The 23,675-nt window shown below is 37.0% G+C and overlaps 1 protein-coding gene and 1 pseudogene across 1 annotated transcript in view; both read left to right on the top strand.

Annotated features, from left to right (window-relative positions):
* The first annotated feature begins 889 nt into the window (after positions 1–889).
* Positions 890–4,904, top strand: LOC148124053 (uncharacterized; annotated as a pseudogene).
* Positions 4,791–23,675, top strand: part of ANLN (anillin, actin binding protein) — a 39,288-nt gene continuing 20,403 nt past the window's right edge. The window contains 8 exon segments of the mRNA XM_087917601.1: positions 4,791–5,065; positions 8,527–8,680; positions 9,741–10,001; positions 16,857–17,185; positions 17,567–17,762; positions 19,254–19,444; positions 19,551–19,655; positions 19,919–20,030. Coding sequence (XP_087773727.1) covers positions 4,958–5,065; positions 8,527–8,680; positions 9,741–10,001; positions 16,857–17,185; positions 17,567–17,762; positions 19,254–19,444; positions 19,551–19,655; positions 19,919–20,030 — 1,456 coding nt within the window. The 5' untranslated portion in view covers positions 4,791–4,957.

Consider the following 23,675-nt stretch of genomic DNA (forward strand, 5'->3'; position numbering starts at 1 on the left):
TGGTTGAAGCTGAATGAGTCATTGACTGGTAGGACATTGTATCAGATAATTTTGTGTGCTACGGTTAGATTACAGTTAGACTGGCATAGTTCAAGGTTGTCCAAGCCCAAAATTTCAAGCCTGGTGATATAGGGCAGGGGTCTCCAACCTTGGCAACTTTAAGACTTGTGGACTTCAACTCCCAGAAGTTGAAGTCAACAAGTCTTAAAGTTGCTAAGGTTGGAGACCCCTGATATAGGATATTCTGTTGCAAGCAGAGGAGTGTAGTATTCTTCTAGTGAAATACTTCTGGACTCACTCAATTGTATTAATGTCCAATGTACAATGTGGATTCCAGACTGAAGAGTTGTATTTGATTATTGGTCTAGCAAAAGTTTTGTAGGCTCTAGTTAGCAATTCAACATTTCCAGATGAGAATCTTCGTAAGATTAGATTTACAACTCTTAATGCCTTTTTGGCAATGCTGTTACAGTGAGCTCTGGCGCTTAGGTCTTTTGATATGAGAATTCCAAGGTCCTTGACAGAGTGAGGATCATCAACGAGGTCATATCCGCCTAGTTAGTATTTGGTGTACTGATATTTTTTACCAATGTGTCGGACAGAGCATTTGTTGGTCGAGATTTGGAGTTGCCAATTGTTTGACCATTCAGACACATAATCAAGGTCATTTTGAAGGACAGTAGCATTGTTGGTGGTGTTGAATAGTTTTACGTCATCCACAAAGAGAACACAGTTGATTATAAGGTGATTGCAAAGGTCATTTATATAGACTATAAAGAGTGTGGATCCTAGAACGCTGCCTTGGGGACACCACTGTTAACTGGAGCAGGGTTCGATATAGCACTCTCTATTTTTACTATTTGTTGCCTGTTTGACATGAATGCAGTCCATGGGCTTGTCCCAGATCATCCAGAGCCCAACTAGTGGTCGTACACCCAATTTGGTGTTCTTGTTGGAGCAATGTCTATTTGACCTGGAATTGATGGACCTGTCCTTGATCCCCTTGTCATAGTCAGATTACAGTCTGGTGGCAATGAATTTCTCAAAAGCTGCACACACCCCCACAGGGAGGCAGGACCTATTAGATTGGTCCGCCCCTGTCGACTAATGGACCCGGATGGCTATAACTGCAGATTTACTGTGCAGTCCAGCTGAGCTCTTAGTACTGTTTGGAATAGGAAGATGACTGAGGCTCTGAATAGGATTGCACCCTTGTGACCTCTTCTCACCCAGTGACCTCTCTGTGTCCCATGGTATACAGAGGAACTGAGAGGGATGGAACGTATGAGATGTCTAGAGCGCCACTGGAGGAAGACAGGAGATGAACTCGATTGAACACGGGTAAGAGCTATTGCTAAGGTCTACCTCGTGGCTATTCATGCGGTGAAGTGTAAATACTTCTCCACACTAATTGTATCTGCAGATAATTGCCCAGTGACCCTCTTTAAGGTGAGCCATCTCCTGGGGAGATTGAGGTCCACCTGAAGGGGCGCGCTGAAGAATTTGCGGATTTCCTGGAAGACAAAATCACTCGACTTCATTTCTAGTTAGATGCCAGTGTGGTTGCTGATCCAGTGGAAGTTCCTGAGGCAGGTTCTTGCCCTGTTATCTGGGAATGGTTTGACCCTGTTGCTCCTGAGGAAGTGGGCAGGATCCTAGGGAGTATGTATGCAAGCCCCTCTGTTTTAGACCCATGTCCCTCCTTGTGAAAGCTTCCCAGGAGATAACAGGCGGCTAGACTCTGGTGGTGATTAATGCTTCCCTACAGGAGGGGACAGTGTCCCAGAATGAACTAGCTGATGGCTTTCTTAAGAAGCCATTGCTGGACTCCACCTGGTTGGTTAATTTCTGACCTTTCTCCAATCTTCCCTTTTTGGGGAAGGTTATTGAGAAGGTGTCGCATAGCAGCTCCAAAAGTTTCTGGGTGAAACGGATTATCTCAACCCCTATCAGTCAGGATTCAGGCCTGGATTTGGGACATTAGTTGCACTTCTGGATGATCTCTGGCAGGAGCAGGATGGGGGTAGTGCATCCATCCTTGCTCTACTTGACCTCTCGACAGCTTTCAATACCATTGATCATGGGATTCTCCTGGGGTGACTTTGGGGGATGGGAATGGGAGGCCTTGTGCTGTCCTGGTTCACTTCTTTCCTCTGTGGCCGCTCTCAGTCAGTGTTGATAGGAGGGGAGAGATCCAGCCCTCACCCACTGCTTTGCTGGGTTCCCCAGGGGTCAGTATTCTCTCCACTCCTGTTCAACATTTATATGAAGCCATTGGGTGAGATCATCCATCACCATGGACTGAGGTATCACCAATATGCTGATGATAGCTGTATGTCTCAGTCCGTGGTGAGTTAAGTGTTACTGTGTCCTCCCTTTCATAGTGCCTGGAGGCTGTTAGAGGCTGGATGGGGAGCAATTGGTTGAAAGACCAAGTGGCTCTGGGTTTGGGGTTCATTGGCTCAGGGAGAATTGCCACCTTTGGTCTTGGATGGGGTGGCACTACTCCAAACAGACCCTATGTGTAATCTAGGGGTTTTCCTGAACCCATGACTCCTGCTCGAAGAGCAGATGGCAGTCATGGCCAGGAGGGACTTTGTGCAATTGTGGGTTGTGCACCAGTTACACCCTTTCCTGTACCAACTGTCCCTACTCACAGTCACTCATGCCCTAGTCACTTCCTGTCTTGATTATTGCAATGCACTCTACATGGGGCTGCCCTTGAAGAACACCCAGAAGCTCTAGTTGGTGCAAAATGCAGTGCCTGCATGTTTTTGTGCAGACCCCGGTGTGTACATGTTTCACCACTCTTGCGTGAGCTGCATTGGTTGCCAATTTGCTTCCAGGTGCAATTCAAGGTGCTGGTTGTCACCTTTAAAGCCCTTCATAGCTTGGGACCAGGTTTTCTGAGGGAACGTCTCTTGCTGGTCACATCTACCTGACCCATTAGAGCGTGGAGGGAGGGAATGCTGCGGGTCCCATCCCTAAGGGAGATACACCTGGTGGGACCCAAAAGAAGGGCCTTCTCCATGGTGGCTCCATCTCTCTGGAACATCATTCCCCCAGAGATTAGAATGCCCCCTTCTCTAATACTCTTCCAGAGGGCACTGAAGACCTGATTCTGCCAGTGAGCCTGGGGAACCCAGAGCGAGATGGAGCCCATCAAATGGCTTGTGCGATCTGCAGTTGTCGGGGCAGGGGGATGTATCTACAAAACAAAAGACCTTCAGCTGCAGGATGATGGGATGAAAAACAGAACATCATCCTTCAGGACATAATAGGATTAACCCACTACCATTTAGCAAAAGACACAGAGCTCACTACATTGCACAATCTCCTAAGGGCATTTCAGACATTGCATAAACCCATCTAGCAGCATCTCCTCTCTGAAACTTATAAAAAATTCATGTACTCATCAAACCAATTGGTCAGCTGACCCAGGACTGTTGGTTCTGTTCATCATTAAACTTTCTTTCCAATCAGCCTTCATGTTTCCAGTCTTTCTCACAGCCTGGAACTGAACAAATGGATATTTCTTCCAACAGCATGAAAACAACTTATAATCCAACTTATAACAGAAATTGATGATACATGTATAATTGGGTGATTGCAGAGGTCACATTTGTTACAATTGCATACTGGATGAATAAAGCATTATTTAATATGTGACATACAATGTCAGGAAAATCTACATGCCATATACCAGTGATGGCTAACCTTTTTGGCACCAAGCGCATGCATGCGCATCCCCAAAATGCAGTACACACATTCCCCATGGATGCACCCTGCAGATGCATGCTCACATGCAGATGCATGCTCACGTCCCACACACATGCACAAACATCCCCTTGCATGTGCACGCATCCCCGTGGATGCATCCCACCCCCTCGCACATGCCCCACTCTGGAGGCAGGCACGTGCAGCAGAGCTGAGCTAGGGTGACCATAACTGCTATATACAATGCAGTCCTGACTGCCTAAATTGCTAGTTCATTCTGTTTGAGCTTGTGTACTTATTCTTGGTGCACTGCAGAGGGCAAACTAGTTTACATCAACTGACTAGGAAAACAGATCTCTACTAGCATGTTGAAAATACAAAATGTATATACTTTTTTCTTCAGGATAACTAAATGATCCTAGACAACAGAAATGTCTGGAACACACAATATTCTACCTCTGGTTTTACTAAGTAACTACAATTACACAAGTTTACAAGCAACACAAGTCTGAACTAGTTAGACTTATCTTGGTTTGTTATTTTACCAAAAAGCTAATTCTCCCACCTCCATGGGTTTTGAAGTCACAATTTCCGGATTTCTACATTTTGCCACGCCCCAAATTACATAGGAGATATCAGAGTTCTAGGAAATGCGCAAATCTTACAAATACGTCACTGAGTACAATGTATAAAACTGACGAATATCTGCAATATTAGGATATCACCGTTTTCATTTATTTCGTAAAGTTAGTGGAATTATACGTTCCTCCCTGATTTACAAAAGGTAGAGGAAAACGAAAATCTCGCTGGGCTCCTTCACTAGCAGGTTGCCCCACCAGTTTAATAGAAATCACAACGCATTAAGGACCCTAACTTTATACAGGTCTGCAACTAGGATTTCCTATTTTTCAAATTCTAAAACTATACTAAGGCCTTTTTTTAAGAGTCCGCCCATTGACTACCGCCGTTAAACCCTAAAACGGGGCGGCTGTAAAATGCGAAGGCGTAATTTAGGGAATATGGTTTGTGAATCATTGGCTAAAAATCTTGTCAATCAATCTTCACTTTTCTACGATCTTTTTGCCTACTCTCAGTTTAGCAAGATTAAATTTCACATTAAGCGCGAAAACGCCTGTGAAACAACCCGTTATGAAATTGGGATGGGTGGAGCAACAGCCAACATGTGAGGCGCATGCGTAGTACTCAGCTTTCCTGTGGCAGGCGCTAAAATTCAAATCTAATGAACAGTTATCAATTGCTAAGCAGAGTGAAGCAGCTTGGTTGCAGACGGAGCGAGTGGCTACGGTGGCGGCAGGGGATACTTGTAAAGATGGATCCTTTCACCGAGGTACGTGATTACCTCTACTTAATGACTCAATGAGGCGGTTTTTAAGTGTGATTGAGGATAAGGGAGGTGGGTAATGAGAAAGGTGGGCATATTGTGCAGCGTAGAGAAGAACAATGTTAGTGGAGAAAACCGATTGGGAAGAGGAAATGTTGGGGTAAGAAAACAGACAACCGAGTTTACAGAGCACCAAGGACTTCATATTCAATCTAGAGCCACTTATATTCGCTTCTTGAGATAGGAAAGGAAATATTACCAATAAAAAATAGTATGAAGAGACAATTTTTCCCCTCCCCCAAACCTGACTTATGCGTGTTTACTTACAAGTAAATCTTATAAATGGAGATTCAGTTTCAACTAAAAGGCCGCGATGCAATGCATTCATTAAATGTAATGCAATTAATTTGTATTTAACTGGCAATATTTATGAATATTCTAAGTGGACCCTGCACTTGAGGGATTGCGCTGGGAAGAAGATGATTATGAGTTTTGTCCTTCAATGTAGAATTGCTGCATAAGTCTTTCAATTCCTCATTTCTAACAAAGATTATTCTACGGGGTTGAGGGTTTGATTTGTTCTAATACCAATGTCGTGGTACATAATTGCCAATAGTTATCAAGAATGTTTCAGCAGTTTTTTTTTAAGAAACATTGCTCTCAAACCGCCTTTTCATGGCTTGACTCATCGGGAAAAAATGAACTAATGGGTGTGGCATTTATGAATTGCTTTTCTGTTGCAACTGACACATTTTCTGGAATAAACTTCCTAATATATTGTAACAAGTGGGTCAAACCAGAATTCTCCTCTTGGTTCTGTAGTCCCAGGACAGGGTTGTTTTGTAATTTATTCATAATTACTCTAATTCAGTATCATAAAGATTGAAAGTCTTGTTCTGTTATGCCAAATTTGAATATAAACATTTCTAGAAGCAAAATTATTATCCTTTTAATTAAAGTGGTATGGCATAATTGTGAACTGTTTGTCACTACATTAAATATGTGTTATGCTTACATGGAAAATAAAATTTTATAATGTACTAAAATCTTGATAAATGGCTGAGTAGTGCTTAGATAATGAAAAAAAAAATGAATGCAACTGACACATTTTCTGGAATAAAATATTTTGTTCACCTTTTGCATTGTAATATCTTTTTAAATTGTTACCGAACATCTGTCAACCAAATTTAAACAGTAAAGCCTTAGTAAAATTGTTCTAAATTTTTATTAAAGGTCGAAAGTAACAGGCAGCATATTTTTATCTTTTCAGAAAATAGAATTGTATTAAAAGCATTTTAAACTGGAATTAACTTCCTTTAATCTGGCAGTTTTATAGTGGTGCCCAAGCACTACATGCCAAACTGCAACTCTAATTTTTTCATGACCAACCATCATCTTTGATGGGCTATAATTGTGCACTGATCTCAAACAATGATTTAGAGTTGAAGCAGATTTATCAATTTATCAGTTTTACTGATAAATTGGAAATATGTTTTGTACTGTCCCCTGTACATAGATGCTTGCCAGGAATTATTACCTCCATTCTTTACTAAACATAGTTCTAACTTGTTTTTTTTTCTTAAATTCTTATTGGGTCAATATGATTTTATTTCTTTAACCATAGCTTAATACTTATACCAGTTGTTTGTATACTATGTCATGGTATATTTTTAAAAAATATTTCCTGGGTGTTTTAGAATAGTTATTTCTTTTCTTTTTTTATCCTAATTAATTGTAATTTTCTTCCATTATTTGCTGATCTGTGACCTAATAAAATTGGTTAGTTAAGAATGATAATAAATAAGATCTCATCTTAGAAGTCTTCTAGGTGTTGTGTTGCTTCTGACTCTTGCCTTGAGAATGACAACTTGGTAGCCCATGAGCCACCACTTATCTTTTGAGGGCAATCTCTGTGCGTTCTGGCAATTAAAAAATTAAAAAAACAACTAGTTTCAATAAAGTACCTCCTGGCTACTTAAGAGAAAAGCATATGATTACAGATTCAGCTCTTCCCTTCTTGAAAGATAGCTTAATCTCATTAGAAAAAAACTAATTTTTTTTTTAAAGATAAGACAAAATGTAGACACATTACAAAAGAAAATCCAAGTAAAGTAGGTGATGCTGAATTGCTAGCAATGAATGCTTTCACCTTGTGAAACAGGAGATAATACAATTTAAGGCTTAGAAATACACCAGAGGGTATATCTTTGCTATGACAGAATGTAATGGAGGACTAGCTCCATCCCTCTAGATCAGGGGTCAGCAACCCACGGCTCTGGTGCCACACGTGGCTCTTTTATTCCTCTGCTGCAGCTCCCTGTCACTCAAAATATGTGTCACAACTGCCAATGTATGACACCCGCCGGCACGTGATTTATTGAGCTTTTCAACCTCCGGTAGGCCAACCATAAGTAAATCCAAGAAAAGAAAAGTTTCAGAAAAAAACAATGTTTAATTCAACTACATATGCTAGTTTTGTGGCCAGAAATAGTCAGCCACAGGAAGGGTTTTGTGGCTCCGGGTGTTTTCTTTTCTGTGGGAAACTGGTTTAAATGGCAAGTGTTTAAGGTTGCCAACCCCTGCTCTAGATCTATACAGGGGTGTCTCAGTATTAATGGCTAAAACTGTTGCCTGGCAAGGATACAACCTTCAACTATATGATTCTTAATTAAGGTTAAGGGTAATCTTATATAAGAGTTAGTTCAGTGGGTAAGACATCAGACTAGACAACAGAAAACAGTTCCAGTCTCACTTTAGGAATGAAATTAGCTGGGCAATTTTAGGCCAGTCATTGTCTCTCACTTCCAAAAAAATCTTGCTGTTACTAGGAGTTGAAAACTGACTAAAAATAAAAATCTTATAATAGCGTAGCATATTTATATAATACTATTGCATTGGTATTATTTAAACAATAGGACATATATGCTTTACAGATATATTTGCAGATATATTTGATTTAAATTTAAACATTGTCTTGATTATGTAAAATACAAGTAAAAAATACTTGTAAAATATTTTCTAATATGGATTTATTCACTACTGTATTTCTTGTTCTGCACTTCAATTAATTAATTAATAAACCAGAATAAACTCAGCATCTAAGTAATCTCACTTTTTCATTGAAATCTGATAAAAAATGATAACTGAGTTTGGAAACTTGGTTGTTAAAGCAAAATCGTATTTGTGTTTATCATCTTCAGCTTTCCTTTGTTTTACAAAGATACAAATAGGATTGTTGCAAAATTACTTTTTCATCACTGAAGTAACTATCAACAGTTGCTAAACAAGGCACTTACTAAATGTTAACCACCTGTATTCCAGTTGATACTAGTAGATCTCATTGTATTCATTTCTCATTGGACAAAAATCATAGGTTTGTTTGCTTTTACAAAGAATTGTCACAAATTAAAAAATCACTATAGTTGTTAGAAAATATTTACCTTTTATCGTCCTTATGAACGTTTCAGAAACTGTTAGAACGAACTCGTGCCAGGAGGGAGAATTTACAGAAGCTGATGGCTGGGCGTTCCATGGCAGAAGTCCGGAATATGGCTCAAACAAAAAGAAATAGAGAGCCTTTATCAGAAGCTGGTAATCAGTCAATTCAGTCTAATGAAGAAGGTATTTTTCACTACAATATTGTGAATTTTTTCTCATTCTTAAAAACCACTTGCCTTTTTCTTATATTAAAATGTCATAAACTAAATATGGAGCAGGAGTGTGCATTACAGGTTGTTGTGAGTATCCTTCCAGGTTTCTATTATACTAAAAACAAATGCTATTACAATTTTAAATTTATTTTTAAATTTTATTTGATCCCAAATTATGTATTTGAGGAGTTATATGAATCAAATCACCTACAAGTCCAATAATTAATTATGAAACCCAAGTTTTAAAACATCTAGATCAGGGATGTCAAACTGGATTTCTTGGAGGACTGAATCTGGATTGTACTTGTCCTCTACAGGCTGGCCTGGGGGATAGGAGATGGGACGGATGCCTTCCTGCAGCATACTGCTGGCCAAAATGGGGTGCCGGGGGCTGCTAGCAGAGGCACTGCAGCTGATCCTTTGCTGTTTCCAGGCTGGCCCCGTGAGCTGGATCCAGCCTATGGGCCTTGAGTTTGACACCTCTGATCTAGGTTTTCCAATAGCTTCTCTTATTTGTGATGTGTATCCAAACTTGGATCTGGATTCAGAAAGTCAAGTCTCTTATCAATGATCAGTGGGCATCAATGAATAATGAAAAATCTTTTTTTTCTTTTCTTATGAGGCATAACTAGGTGAAAATAGCAGGAGTAATATAGTTGCTTAACAGGATAAGCTTGTTAAATTAATTATGATCTTTTTAAAAATGAACTCACAAAGCTATTAGATGAAATTTCAACAGAAAAATAAGCAACCCTGCCATTTCTGATAACTGGTTCAGGTGGGTTTTTTTTCCTCCAAAAGTAAAATGTTTATTGTGGTGGATTCCAAACCAAAAGCATGTATATCTCCCTAAGAAACTTTGTGTTATTGGCAAAATAATAGAAATAATAAACCACCTATAGCCAAGAAGCCTGTAAACTTATCCTATATTCTGGTTTGTTAAATCTGACTTTGTTTTTAACTTAATGCTGCATATTCTAATTAAAAATATGTTTATCTTTCTTCCCCATCCCACCCCCAAATTTCTATAGCAAAACCAAGTACAAAGCCATCACCATCCAAAAGACATTGTTCAGACAATGCAGAAATTTCAGTTTCTAACTCAGAAAATATGCATCCAGTTAATTTATCCTCGATAAATCCAGTTCTTCCTGAAATGACTCCTACCTCTCAGCTTGCTGCTTCATCCTCAGAGACTGAAGAACACAACTCTACATCTGAACTGACTTCTGTTAGTTCAGTTAAAACACGTATGCAGAAGTTGGCAGAACAGCGACGCTGCTGGGATAATGGTATATGTTTAATGTTAAGACACAAAACTAAATAGATATATGATATATATGATAGAGATGACATATGATAGATATGATAACAATATCATATTTCTACCATTATGGAAACTTGGTGGGATGAAAGCCACAAATGGAACATATAGCTAGAATATGGGTCTCCAACCTTTCGGACCTCGGGGGCCACTGAATTCATAATTTTAAATCCCGTGGACCACTAATATGAATCCAGTGTGCCGCTGGTTGAAGCACCTGGACTCCCAGTGACAGGCTGCCTGTTTCTGTAACCTCAAAGAGACATTTGGACCCATTTTCCACAGAAAACAAAATACCGGGATCTCTCTCTCATCTCTCTTACCTCTCTCTCTCTCATCTCTCAGTATCTCTCTCATCTCTTATCTTTCTCTCATCTCTCAGTATCTCATCTCTTTCACCCCTCTCTCTCTTTTATCTGTTTCACCTCTCTCATCTCTTTCTCTCATATTTCTCACCTCTCTTTCTCCCTCTCAGCTGGGCCAGCCAGTGTTTTGGGCCAAAAAGGAAGTCGCACATCTCCCAGTCACCCAGCACCAAAAAGGGCCAGAAGAAATGCCCACGAGACCCAGCAAGAGATATTTCCTGCTCTGAAATATGGAGCAAATCTCCATCCTCTGCCCTTCCTTTCTCAGGCCAGGCAAGGAATGAGTGGGAGGAGAGAGAGTGGGCCGGGGCCAACCAGTGTTGGATTCAGCCAACCGGAAGCCACAGTAGGGGGAAGTAAGAGCAGAGGGTTGCTGACAGCCATTGCTTTGGACTGCCTGCACTGCCACACTCCCTCCTTTCTTGCCCCAACAGCACCATTACCTCATTCTGGCTGGCGAGGGCTGCACTACTCCTTGCATCTGCAAAATTGCAAGTTGCATGTGCCTCCCTCTACAGTGGAGATTTCCAGCCCCACCATGAGCTGCCTGGCTGGTCCCATAATCCAGAGCTCTACTCACAGGACTGGCCCATTGCTCATCCCAGAGCAGCTCCTCACCCGAGTAGGTCACAGACCACCAAAATTTTATCACGGACCACCAGTTGGGGACCTCATAGCTTAGTTAGAGAGGCTTAAATTATTTAAAAGAAATAGACCAAATAAAAAAGGAGGTGGAGTTACACTATATATAAGAAATAATTACATCTCTACAGAAATAGAGCACAACAATGATGAAAAATATCTTGAATGCATTTGGGTTAATATTAAAGGGAGGGAAATGACATTATCATAGATCTATACTATAGGCCACCCAACCAAACAGGAAATAGATAATTTTTTTGCTAGTCAGCTAACTAAGATATGTAGGAAGACATCGCAATGGTAATGGGGGATTTCAATAACCCTGACATCAGCTGGGAGATAAACTCTGCACCAAGTGGAAGATCCAACAGGTTCCTAACAAACCTAGCATACAACTTTGGTTCCCAAAAAGTAGAGAAGGGAACAAGGGGATCGGTCATTGGACTTAATTTTCACTAATAGAGATGAAATGATAGAAGGTGTTGAAGCTACAGGAACCTGGGGAGCAAGTGATCATGCAATATTGGAATTCAACATTATGCAAGCACAAGTAATAGAACAAAGTCAAACTAGAGTCTTGGACTTTAAGAGAGTTAATTTCAATAAACTTAGAGCTTGGGAAGGTTTCCATGGTGAGAATCCTCAAGGGGAAAACAACTCAAGAAGCTTGTGAAATTTTGGGACTATTGGTTGCAGGATGGACTGAAAACCATGATCATGCATGGTTTCAATCTGTGTTGTACCTGTTAGGGGGCTCCAAATGGGGCTAGAATCACCTTGGAGGGGTGGGGAAGAAGGGGGAGACTTCCTGTCGGGTTGAGGGGAGCCGCATCTCCCTTCCTTGACAAGGTAAACTCCCCCCGAAGACAGGCTGCAACAGTGGCTAAATATGGCCACCCTGAAGGAGAGTTATCTGGGACAAAGATCGTGCAGGAGCAGTGAAGTGGACAGTGTGGAGACCAGGCAAATCAAGTGTAATATCTGAACATAAGATATCCCGGATTTAAAACTTTAAAGAGACTTAAAAAAGATTGGAAAAGCGGCAACCAGAGGGAGTGGGTGGGGGAAATTAAGACATAAGTGAAAGTGCTTTGAACTGTAAAAGAATTAAATTGAAAGAGGAAGCTAGAAGAAAATATCTGTGTAAATTGGGTTATACTAAATTATATAATTGGCACTAAATAGGCATACTTAAAACCTGAATTTGAATGCCAAAAAGAAAAAATATACAATAATTGGATTTATTGCATTTTTCAAACTTAAAAGCCCTAAAAGGGAAAGGAAATTGAAAAGAAAAGGTGGAGCTTGGACATAACAGAGAGCGTCACCTAATGGTAAAGGAAAATTTTCAGTTTGGTTCCCTAAAAACTGGAACTTGATACAAAGTAAGAGGAACCTTGGAACAATAAGATAGAAACCCTGCAAAATGAAATTACTATAAAGGAAGAAGAAAAAAGTCTGAACCCTGGGAATACTAGGTGACCTTGAGAAAAATTTAAAACTCAACAGAAGAAACTTAACAATAAAAACATGAACATTTGACTATTTTGACCCTGGAAAATTGAAACAGGATTTAATACAAATGGATGGTTAGAAGCTGGTTTAAATTAACTACTGGACAACTGGACTGGACTTAAATACTGAAGAAAGGTAAAAGAAAAAGGTGCACAAAAATTGCAGAATACTATCTGGAAATAAAATTGGACTTAAGAAGTATAAGGGAAACAATATGGAGAAAACTGGAATTGTGCAGTATTGCTTTACAAATATTAAAAATGACGTCATTGAACAAGGAGAACAAAAGGGGAGGAGTTGATTGAAGAAGCCAGCCTCAATGAACAAATGACACAACGAACATTGAAAAGGTTGGGGGGGAGCATGGAAATTAAGACTTGGAGGCCTGAGAGGACAATTAAAGAGGTAATTGTTTGGAAAATCAAACAAAGAAAAAGGAAACCGCAGAAAAAGGAATTATGAGAGAGAGTTCAAAAGAGGGAGAAGGATAAAAACGAGTCAGAAATGGAGGGAAAAAGAAAAGAGGAATAAGGGAAAGGACCAGGAAAAAAAGGGGGGGGGATATAGAAAGCCAAAAGGAAAAAATAAAAGAAGCTACATGGCTAGAAGACCTAGAGATAATGGGTAGACAGAATAAGAAAAGGGACTCTACAAGGTAATACATACAAGACGTATAAAAATATAGATTGTAAAAAATGGAATGATTGGAACTGATGGGTTTTTTTAATTTTCTATTTGATTATTTTCTAAGAATCTTTGTTAAATTAACTGGAATACATGGAAAGGGGATTATTATAAGAATGTCAATTACACTAAATGAAATTAAAATATAGTTAAAATGAACTATGAGAATTGTACTAAAAAGACAAATATCAGTTTCTACAATTAACTGAAAAAAATAATGTATTAGAAAAAAATAAATGTCTTAGAATAAAGTAAAGAATACCATGTGGAATCTAACCTAAAATGTATATGTGATGTGTAGTATTTAGGTGATAACTAAAAATGATTATAGTATGGTAATTTTTAATATGAGTTAAAGGGGAGTAAACTGAATGATGTATAAGACAAAAGGGTAGTGCACTGAAATGGGTAATTGGGGAAATGTTTGGAATTATTAAAAATTATTTATTGAATAATGAAATGAATATGTGATGAAATTGCAAATATGACAGATAAAAGTATAAAAGTACAATGAGTATAGATTAAGAAATAAGAATTTTAAGATATATGAAGACAGCATAATTAAAAACAAGATATGAACTAAAAATGGATAAAATAAATGTGAAAATATAAGAATATTTTTGAAAATTTATAGGAAATGGAAAATGTAATGATACGATAAGAAACTGAATATGTAAAATAGATATGTAATTATGGTCATGTTTGTATGGAAATGTAAAAACCTGGAATCATACCGTTCACCAAAATAGATGTTTGTAAAAGATAAAAATAAAAAACGTTTTGGGGACAAAAGAAGCTTGTGAAATTTTGAAAAATGAGATTATAAAAGCCCAGTCTAGCACAATACCAATGAAGAAGAAAAATAACAGCTCTCAAAAGAAACCAGCATGGTTGCATAAAGAACTCTGACAAATTGAAAGACAAAAAGGGCAAGTATAAAAACTGGAAAGAGGGGCAAATAACTAAGGCAGAATATCAGCAAATAGTCCCAGCCTGTAAGGATGAAGTGAGGAAAGCTAATGCTTACAATGAACAAAGACTTACAACAAAAGTAAAAAATAATAAAAAAGACTTCTTCCAACATGTTAAAAACAAAAAAAAGTCAAGGAAACAATTGGTCCATTGCTGGGAGAAAGTGGCAAGAAGGTGCCAAGCAACAGGAAGAAAGCAGAACTACTTGTTTTTTGCATTTGTCTTTACACAAAGGGAAAAAAACAATCCAACCTATCATAAACAACAGATTAGGAACACAAGTTAAAATAGGGAAGGAAATGGTAATTGAACACTTGTCTACCCTAGACGAGTTCAAATCACTAGGACCAGATGGATTACACCCAAGGTTCTGAAGGAACTGGCAGACGAGATCACAGAACCACTAAACTATATCTTTCAAAGATCCTGGAGCACCTGCGAACTGCCAGAGGACTGGAAAAGAGCTGATGTAGTTCCCATCTTCAAAAGGGGAAAAATAGATCCAGGAAACTACAGGCCTACCAGCCTGACCTCAATACCAGGAAAGATTCTGGAAAAGATAAGCAATTAATCAGCGAACACCTAGAAGCAAACAATACCCAAAAGCCAACATGGGTTTGTTAAAAACGGATCATGCCAAACTAATCTTATTGCATTCTTTGGTAAATTGACAAAATTAGTGGACCAGAGGAACGCTGTCAATATATACTTGGACTTCAGTAAGGCATTTGATAAAGTAGACCCTAACCTACTACTAGGTAAAGTAGAAGAATGTGGTTAGACAGCATCACCATCAGATGATACGTAACTGGCTGTCCAACTGCACTCAATGTGTACTCCTCAGTGGAATTGCATCTATGTGGAGGGAAGTATGCAGTGGAGTACCCCAAGGCTCTGTTTTCGGCCCAGAACATGTTCATCAATGACTTGGACAAGGGGATAGATGAGGAACTCATCAAATTTGCAGACAACACCAAGTTGGCAGGAATAGCCAACAACCCAGAAGATAGGCTAAGATATAGAAGGAACTTGACAGACTTGAACATTGGGTGCTATCTAACAAGATGAAATTCAGTAGTGAAAAAATAAGGTTCTACATTTAGGCAAGAAAAATCAAATGCACAGGTACAGTAAATGTGGTACCTTGCTCAATAGTAACTGTGAGAGATCTCGGAGTCCTAGTGGACAACCATTTAAATATGAGCCAGCAGTGTGCAGCAGCTGCCAAAAAAGCCAACACAGTTCTAGGCTGCATAAATAGAGGGATAGAATCAAGATCACGTGAAGTGTTAATACCACTTTATATTGCCTTGATATACTTGCAATACTTTATAATGCCTTGATATACTTGCAATACTTTATAATGCCTTGATATACTTGCAATTCAGTTTTGGTTGCCACAATGTAAAAAAAATTCTGAGACTCCGGAAAGAATGAAGAGAAGAGCAACAAAGATGATTAGGGGACTGGAGGCTAAAACATGAGCCGTTGCGGGAACTGGGTATGTCTAGTCTAATGAAAAGGACTAGAGGAGACATGATAGCACTGTTCCAATATCTCAGGTTGCTGCAAAGAAGAAAAAGCACCTAAGGGCAGGAAAAGAAGCAATGGATGGAAATTAATCAAGGAGAGAAGCAACTTAGAACTAAGGAGAAATTTCCTGACACTTAGAACAATTAATCAGTGGGACAACTTGCCTCTAGAAGTTGTGAATGCTTCAACACTGGAAGTTTTTTTAAAAAAATGTCTGAAGTGGTGTAGGATTTCCTGCTTAGGCAGGGGTTTAAAGATCTCCAAGGTCCCTTCCAACTCTTATTCTAAAACGAAACTAAAACTATGCAGTGATATGTGGGAGGAAATACTGTGTGGAAAAGCAATGCATGAATTTTTTAAAAAAATATGTTTAGCTTGTACTGTCTTACAGAAGGGGGGAAAGTAATATGATTTGAAATAGGCATGATTGCAAATGTTTAGCAAGTCAGCCAACCTCAGTTAGAAAACCAGAGTTACATGTGTGAGCATAGGCAGCCTACATAGCATAAGCAGCCTAGAAGCAAACAAAACATGAGCAATATCTTCAGTAGCTGCAGTATGGCAAACGCACCTCCTTACATGGTATGGCAAGTGGTAGAAACACCTATTTTTGGCTATAGAATCCAACAATTCAAATTTGGCTCTAGAATAGGCAAGGTAAGGGATTGAATCATTGTTTTTTAATGTGCTCTGCGCTTCCGGATTCATGATGGAAAGAAGACTCCAATGAGTTTTTACCTTTGTGAGGGATTTGGAGATAGAAACTGGTAGCAAGGAAATACTCTCAGAAAGATTGTTCCACAAATTATAGATTTGTGTAATAGCTAAGGATAAATCTGAAATTTATTTCTACTATATTCATTTTAGAATACTCCAGGTGTCTTTATTAAGACTGTTTTGAAGTATCAAGAGTTCTGTAACAGATATACTTTCTTTTGTCTGTTTTCTGGAGAGGGTAAGAAAAACAAGATAATTTCTACTCTCTTTTGGACTGTGTTTTTTTCTTTTTACAATTAATTGAAAAGAAGGATGCATCTAAGTGTATATACTCTTATTTCATAAAGTTTGACATCTCTACTATATTTTAAAATATTTATTATTTCAATTTTCAGATTTGCCTGAAAACATTTCCATAACACCTATCCTATCAAAGGAATGTGTCATCTCCCCACCCAAACAACTTAATGCAGTAACTGATACACCAATAGGAAGAAGAGGCCGTCTAGCTAACCTTGCTGCTACAATTGGCTCCTGGGAAAATGATCTAAGCCATCCATCTGCAAAGCAAAACAATACACAAGAACAGCCTGGTACTACTTGTTTTTCCAAATTGTCCACTACAAGTGGAGCATCTGCTAGAATCAATAGTGGTAGTGTGAAGCAGGATGCTACATCCTATCCACAAACGGCCGTGGATAAATCAGCAATCTCTGGAATATTGGTAAGTTACCATATTTTAATATTGTATATTTCCCATATAGACTGCTCAAATGAAGGTAAACAATATTGGATTGTAATTCAAACCATGCTTAATAGGAAATAAGTTTTGTTTAAAATGTGAATTTATGAGAATCTTTTAATAAATGGTAAGTGCTTTACACTAAAACTGAAAGAAAATATTTTCATATACACCTGTTCATATTATACTATGGAAAAGAAAAGTCAGAGGGAAATAGTAAACTACTAATAGAATAGTTAAAAACTTTGGTTTTGGATTAATGCTTCCACAGAAGAATTCATTGCATCTGAAAATTTTTATAAACAATAAAGATGTTTAAAATAGTCATTTTAAACTAATATATTTCCCATTCAAACTACCTAGGAAGGAACTAATAGTTCTGTAACAGAAGCCTCAGGAATTACTAAAAGCCATTCTAAAGAAACAGAGGTACCAAATCTAAAAGAAAAGGGCAATCTTTACCTAACACCAACATCTCAACACCAACTTCCTACCAAAGAAGAGCAAATACAAGAAACACATGTACAAGCTGACTACAAAGATAAGCCCAACACACCAGGTAAAAAAAAAAGCTTCAATATTTAAAGTAGGCTTTTTTATAGCTTACAAAGTTTTTTTATAACTAAGTACTTGTATGCAATGTATGTTTCTGTAAAGCATCTAATATATATATATGGTTAGTTAATAATCTGAGTGTTAACATCTGTTTCCAGTCCATATAATTTATCAGTATTTATCCTGTTATTTATAGAATTCTTAACACAATTTTTAAAATGGCTATTCAGCAATCCCATTTAGCACATAAAACCAAACACATGTTAAGCAAGGACTAAATTTCTTTTCAGGAAGTGTTTTGAAGTTAAATTTGATTGTGCTGATTAAAACAGCACAATGTACAAAAATGGCTTTAGCATATTCCCCTAAAAGGCAGTGCAAAATAATATCCCTGGACAATGATTATTTGTAATTTCAACATTAAATATACTTAATTCTACAAATCATACAAGCTAGATTTTGTAACATATACATTCTATATATTTAATATAATTTTAAAATCTTTGTATTGTCCGTAAGCCAATTTGTTATAGGTTGAGGTACCTAGGCAATTTTGGGTCAATCGCTTTCAGCCCAACCCACCCTTCAGAGATGTTTAGTGGGGAAAAGAACGACAAAGGAGTATTATGTACATTTGCCATCTTGAGTTACTTACACAGTTATAAAAGCAAGATAAAAATCTAATAATCATATAATATTCAGAGGATGCGTGCTAGAGTGGCACAGCAGGAAGCTATGAAGTGAAGTTACAAGCAAGATAGCTGAGATAAAAACCACTTTTGTGGACATATTAATATAACTCATCTTGAATCAAACCAAGCAAGCTAGTAATTTTATAAAATCAGTTTTTGTTTATTCTGGGTCCATATGTTACATGATGCAGTATGATGCTGCTAATAGTCATTAACAATACTGATGTTTTATAAATGTGATTGGGCTTCTGTTTAAGAAGTTTATATTTTTGAGGTTTTCAACAAAGTAAATGGATATTTATTAAATGATTTGCTTAATAATCATGCAAAAAATATAAAAATCAGGTACAACATAATGATCACCTTACTTAATGATGAAAGTTCCAGCCCCTATCACTGCCTGGATGATTAGCTGTCTTTGCATTTCAAGTTTTAAAACAGATTTTATAGTAGTTTTTGATTTAGTAACCAAGCATTTAGTACTGGATGAAACTAGTTTGATTAAACTACATGTGGAATAGCTGGAAAACATTTGTACATAGATGTTTATAAATATGATCTATTCAGAAGACCATGGAGTTTAATGAAGGATTTGCACACATTGGTCACAGTTTCCAGTGTTTTTATGTATAAAAACAAACGCTTTGGCACAGAATTAGGTTGCAAAGTATGCATTATGTACATATAATCTTTATGCATTTAGTGATATCTTAGTTAAGTCTTTATAGTTTATATATTCATTTATGGCTTCCTTCTTGGTGATAAAGAATCTTGTTACAAAGTAATATCCATTATTATTATAGGAGGTTCAAACATTAAACTTTTTCTGGAACGTTTTGGGGAGTGTTGCCAGGAGTATACTGCGCAAAATCCTGCAATTGCAGGAGGGTACAGAACTCCAATTATCACTCCAAACACAAAGACAATCCAAGAAAAACTCTTCAGGCAGAATGAAGCATCTTCAGCTTCCAGTCTAGCACAGCAGCTCAAACAAGTATGTACCTAAAATAACTGCATGTGAGATCAGGTGTATTGATCAATCTTTGATTCCTACTGCAAAAATGTTCACATTACATTGATTTTTTCTTTGATTTATTCAGGAACGTGAAAGAGAACTTAAATGTATACGAGGTCGCTCCGACTGGACCAATTTGTGGAGTGCTGAAAAAGACCAGCCCAAGAAAAAGCCTCCAGAGATAAAATTAGTATGATAATAAAATCTATTTAAGAAAAGCACAATAACATTTTCTGTGGAAAAAAGATATTAATAAAGAATTTTTATTAGCCTCCAGTGCCAGTTTTCATATACCTTTTACATGGCACCATATGTGAGTGTGTATGAGAGTGTGTGTGAGAGATTGCACAAATATGTTCAATAAAGGATGGCTTTTATTTTATTATGCATATACTACATGCATTTCAGCTCCTTAATGTGGCTAAATATGACATTTCCTCCCCGCCTCCCCAGGAGAAACATATGAATGCTGATCTAAAGCTCTTCCCATGTACAGATGCCAGTTCCCAGTTAATAGAAAAAAGGTTCAGAACATTTAAAAGAGTTGCGGAAAGCACATATTCAGGTGAGAATTACCTTAAAACTGCAGGTCAAAACATGCAAAATTGTTTAAGTGATGCTTTGGAAAATGTTTACATAAAACTGAGTTTATATTTCTAGTCATCTATATTTAGATTTTTTTTGTTTATATGTGAGAAGGTAGAATATTTGGCAAGGCCACTGATAATATGTGTTGTTGAGATATTTTCTATAGATCAATAAATACCAGTACTAGGTAGCTCATGGAAAGAATTACTGAAGAATTTAAATATCCTAAGGGAAATAATCAAAACCATGAAAAAGCAAAAATTAGAATATTTTGGACATGTGATACGACACCAAGAAAAGTACAGCATACCTCACTTAATTCTCCAAGGAACGATTGAAGGCAAATGAGGTCCAGGCAGAAAAAGAGCACCATGGCTTCAGAACCTAAGAGATTGGTTTGGACAAATCTCAACAGCACTTTTTCGTGCAACTATTGATAAAAATAGGATTGTCAACATGACCGCCAACGTCTGATGACGGATATGGCACAAGAAGAAGTTGTTAATCAGATCAAATCAGTTTATTGCAGTCCTAAGGCCAGAAATAGTAAAATATCTAATATATAACTGTTACATATTTTCATATATATAAAACAGAAAAACTAAGTATAATAGGATCTAAAATAATTAAGAACAGATAAAAAAACAGATAAAAGTGTTATTGTAGGAAGTTCCAAACATAATTACAGATAGTCCTCAACTTACAACTACAACTGAGCCCAAAATCTATGTTAAGTCATTGTAAAGCAAGTTTTGCACCATTTTATGACCTTTCTTGCCACAGTTATTAAATGAATCACTGAAGATAGTAACATGATTGTTAGATGAATCAGGCTTCCATATTGACTTTTCTTGTCAGAAAGTCACAAAAAGTAACCATATGTCGTGACACTGCAGCCAAATATGTGCCAGTTGTCAAGAATCTAAATTTTGATCATGTGACCATGGGGATTCTTCAATGGTCATAAGGGTGAAAATTGGTCATAAGTCATCTTTTTCAGTGCTGTTGTAACTTCAAATGGTCATTAAATGAATTGTACATCAAGGACTATCTAATGGTACAGCAGGATATTGAATAGATGATGTACTAGATTAACTTGATATTTCTGAGTCCTTGTCTCAAAGAAATAGTATTAAGTAGAAACCATACTCCCCACCTGGAATTTCCTTCAATATCTGATAAATGAGGCTCTATTTAGAATCCTTATAGAGAGCAGTACAGTAGAATATGGCAGCGTTTCTATTGAGCTATCACAATGTGGACATAACCAAAAATACGTAGGAATATCTTAAAATGTAAACAAGACTGCTGAGGATAATATATCTGACTTGTTTAAACTGAAGGCCTTATTTCAGATTTATACTGGATGATAAATAAGATGCTAGAATGAAATCTTTTGGAAGACACTGGTAACTACTGGGATTTGTGATCTTCCTTAATTAAATCTGTTTGGAGGTCTGTATCCCAAAATCATTGTTTGAGGGCAGTTTTAGCATTATCAAAACCTAATGAGTACAAGCCTTCCATAGAAAATCTCATTACAGTTGGTTCTTGACTTATGATCACAATTAAGCCCAAAAGTTCCATGGCTAAGGAAAACATCTATTAAATGAGCAGTGCCCCATTTGCTATCTTTTTTGTCACAGTTAAATTAATCATTGCAATTGTTAAGTGAAAAATCAATTGTTATTGGAATCTGGCTTCTCCCATTGACTTTGATTGTCGGAAACCATCTGGGGATATTACAAAAAGTGATTACATGACTCCAAGCCAGTTCAACTGTCATGAATACATGCTAGTTGCTAAGCAGCTGAAATGTGATCATGTGAACATCTGGATGCTGCAGTGGTTCTAAGTGAAAACAGGTCATAAATCACTTTTCAGTGCCATTATAACTTCAAACAGTCACTAAGCAAATGGTTGTAAGTCGAGGACTACCTGTAAATACATTTTATCTAGACTATAAAGTTTTTTAAAGCCATGATGATTTAAATCTCTAAGTACAAATGGGGCCAAACCTATAGGAAGTAAAATTAACTTTAGCCAAAAGGTAGCAAGAAATCACTCTAAAATCCAATATTAAGCCTGTCTCTATGCAAAAGATGACATTTTTTTGATATTTTTGAAGTCTTCGGTATCAATAGTATCAACTCTGTTGAATAATTTTAAGAACATTAAGCTCTGTAGAGGGCAAATTTGGAAGCCATAGAGAATGTTGAAGGACGATCTTATTTGGAAAACATGGCTTCTTTTAAATGATAAAATCTTGAATATTCCAGGATAGAGAAGCATGGAACAGCATTTCAAGATATTTATAGATAAATACATGCTCAGTTTGAGTAGCATTTATTTGCAATTTGTGAATTTTAGGATAGCATTAGGCAAACACTAAATAATAATTTATTGATAGCTTTTCCACATAGAATAAAGCTAGTGTTCTAAGTGCTTTTCTCATTCTCACCTGTGAAATAGACACAATGCATTGTCATCAACAATAGTGCTGGAATCGCACGATTAATTAAAATAGGCATGTGACTGGCTGAAATAGCAAGTACTTGGATTGTTAGATTTAAATACAGATTAAAAAGTAGTGAAGCTGTGAGTTGTTCCATGTTCCTGAGGTTGATAGTTTTCTTGGAAATGTTTCTTTACTAAATTAGGTAACATCAGTGCTGATAATGTTATCTTATTTGGTAATTAAATGTCTGCAAGAAAACCTCCAAGCACCAAGGACTCCATAGTTCAACCTTGAGTTTCAAATATTCTATTCTCTAAGTAGTGAAATTAATATGCCACCTTGTTTTATATATCTATAAAATTTGAACAGTTTTAGATAAATTTCCTCAAGGAGTACATTTAATTTTCAGGAGCATTTGAATAAAGTGACTGGAATATTAGGAACAGTGCTTTATCAATAATAAACTATCTTGACACACACTCCCTTGGTATAATGTGAAGTTGACTTAAAATCAATAAAAGTTGCAAAAATAACTTCAAGGGATTGCAGAATATTTTCTGCCAGATTATGAAGTACCAAACAGTGATTCCCTTTAAATCCAGCTTATTCTTCAATTATATTTCCATTTTGTACTCAAACCACTAAATTTAGATATAAAAATATGGCATAAAGTTTACTTAGTGTGATTAATAAATTAATATGCCTATTATTTTTAGGGTCAAGTCTATTTCCTTTATTTTTGTAATGGAAATTGGCTTGTGAATACACCTGTTATTCTGGTAAATAAAATGGCCAGAACTGGGCCCCACCAATTTTTGTTTTTTCTTGTTAATTCTGGAGAGATGAAATGACAATTGTGCCATAAAATCTTTAACCTCAGTTATAGACACTGGGTGATGTCATTATGAAAGGGAATCACATCTGAAATTAACAGTTGTTACAGAAGTGATCCATTTATATTTGTGGGATAAAACTAAAATTATCAAGCTATAAGGTACCAACTGACTGAAAAACAAGTGATAACCACTTTTAACTTTACTATTTTGGTTAAAAAAAAATCAGAATAGGTTTCCCTGACATTTTCAGATATATAATATTTTTAATACTAAAATAGGTGATATATACTTTGGATGTTTGGTTATTTTTTATATGCTTGTGCTTATA

This window comes from Pseudonaja textilis, chromosome Z (genome assembly GCF_049901715.1).
Source record: "Pseudonaja textilis isolate UNSWEBS1 chromosome Z, rPseTex1.2, whole genome shotgun sequence".
NCBI classification, from domain to species: Eukaryota; Metazoa; Chordata; class Lepidosauria; order Squamata; family Elapidae; genus Pseudonaja; species Pseudonaja textilis.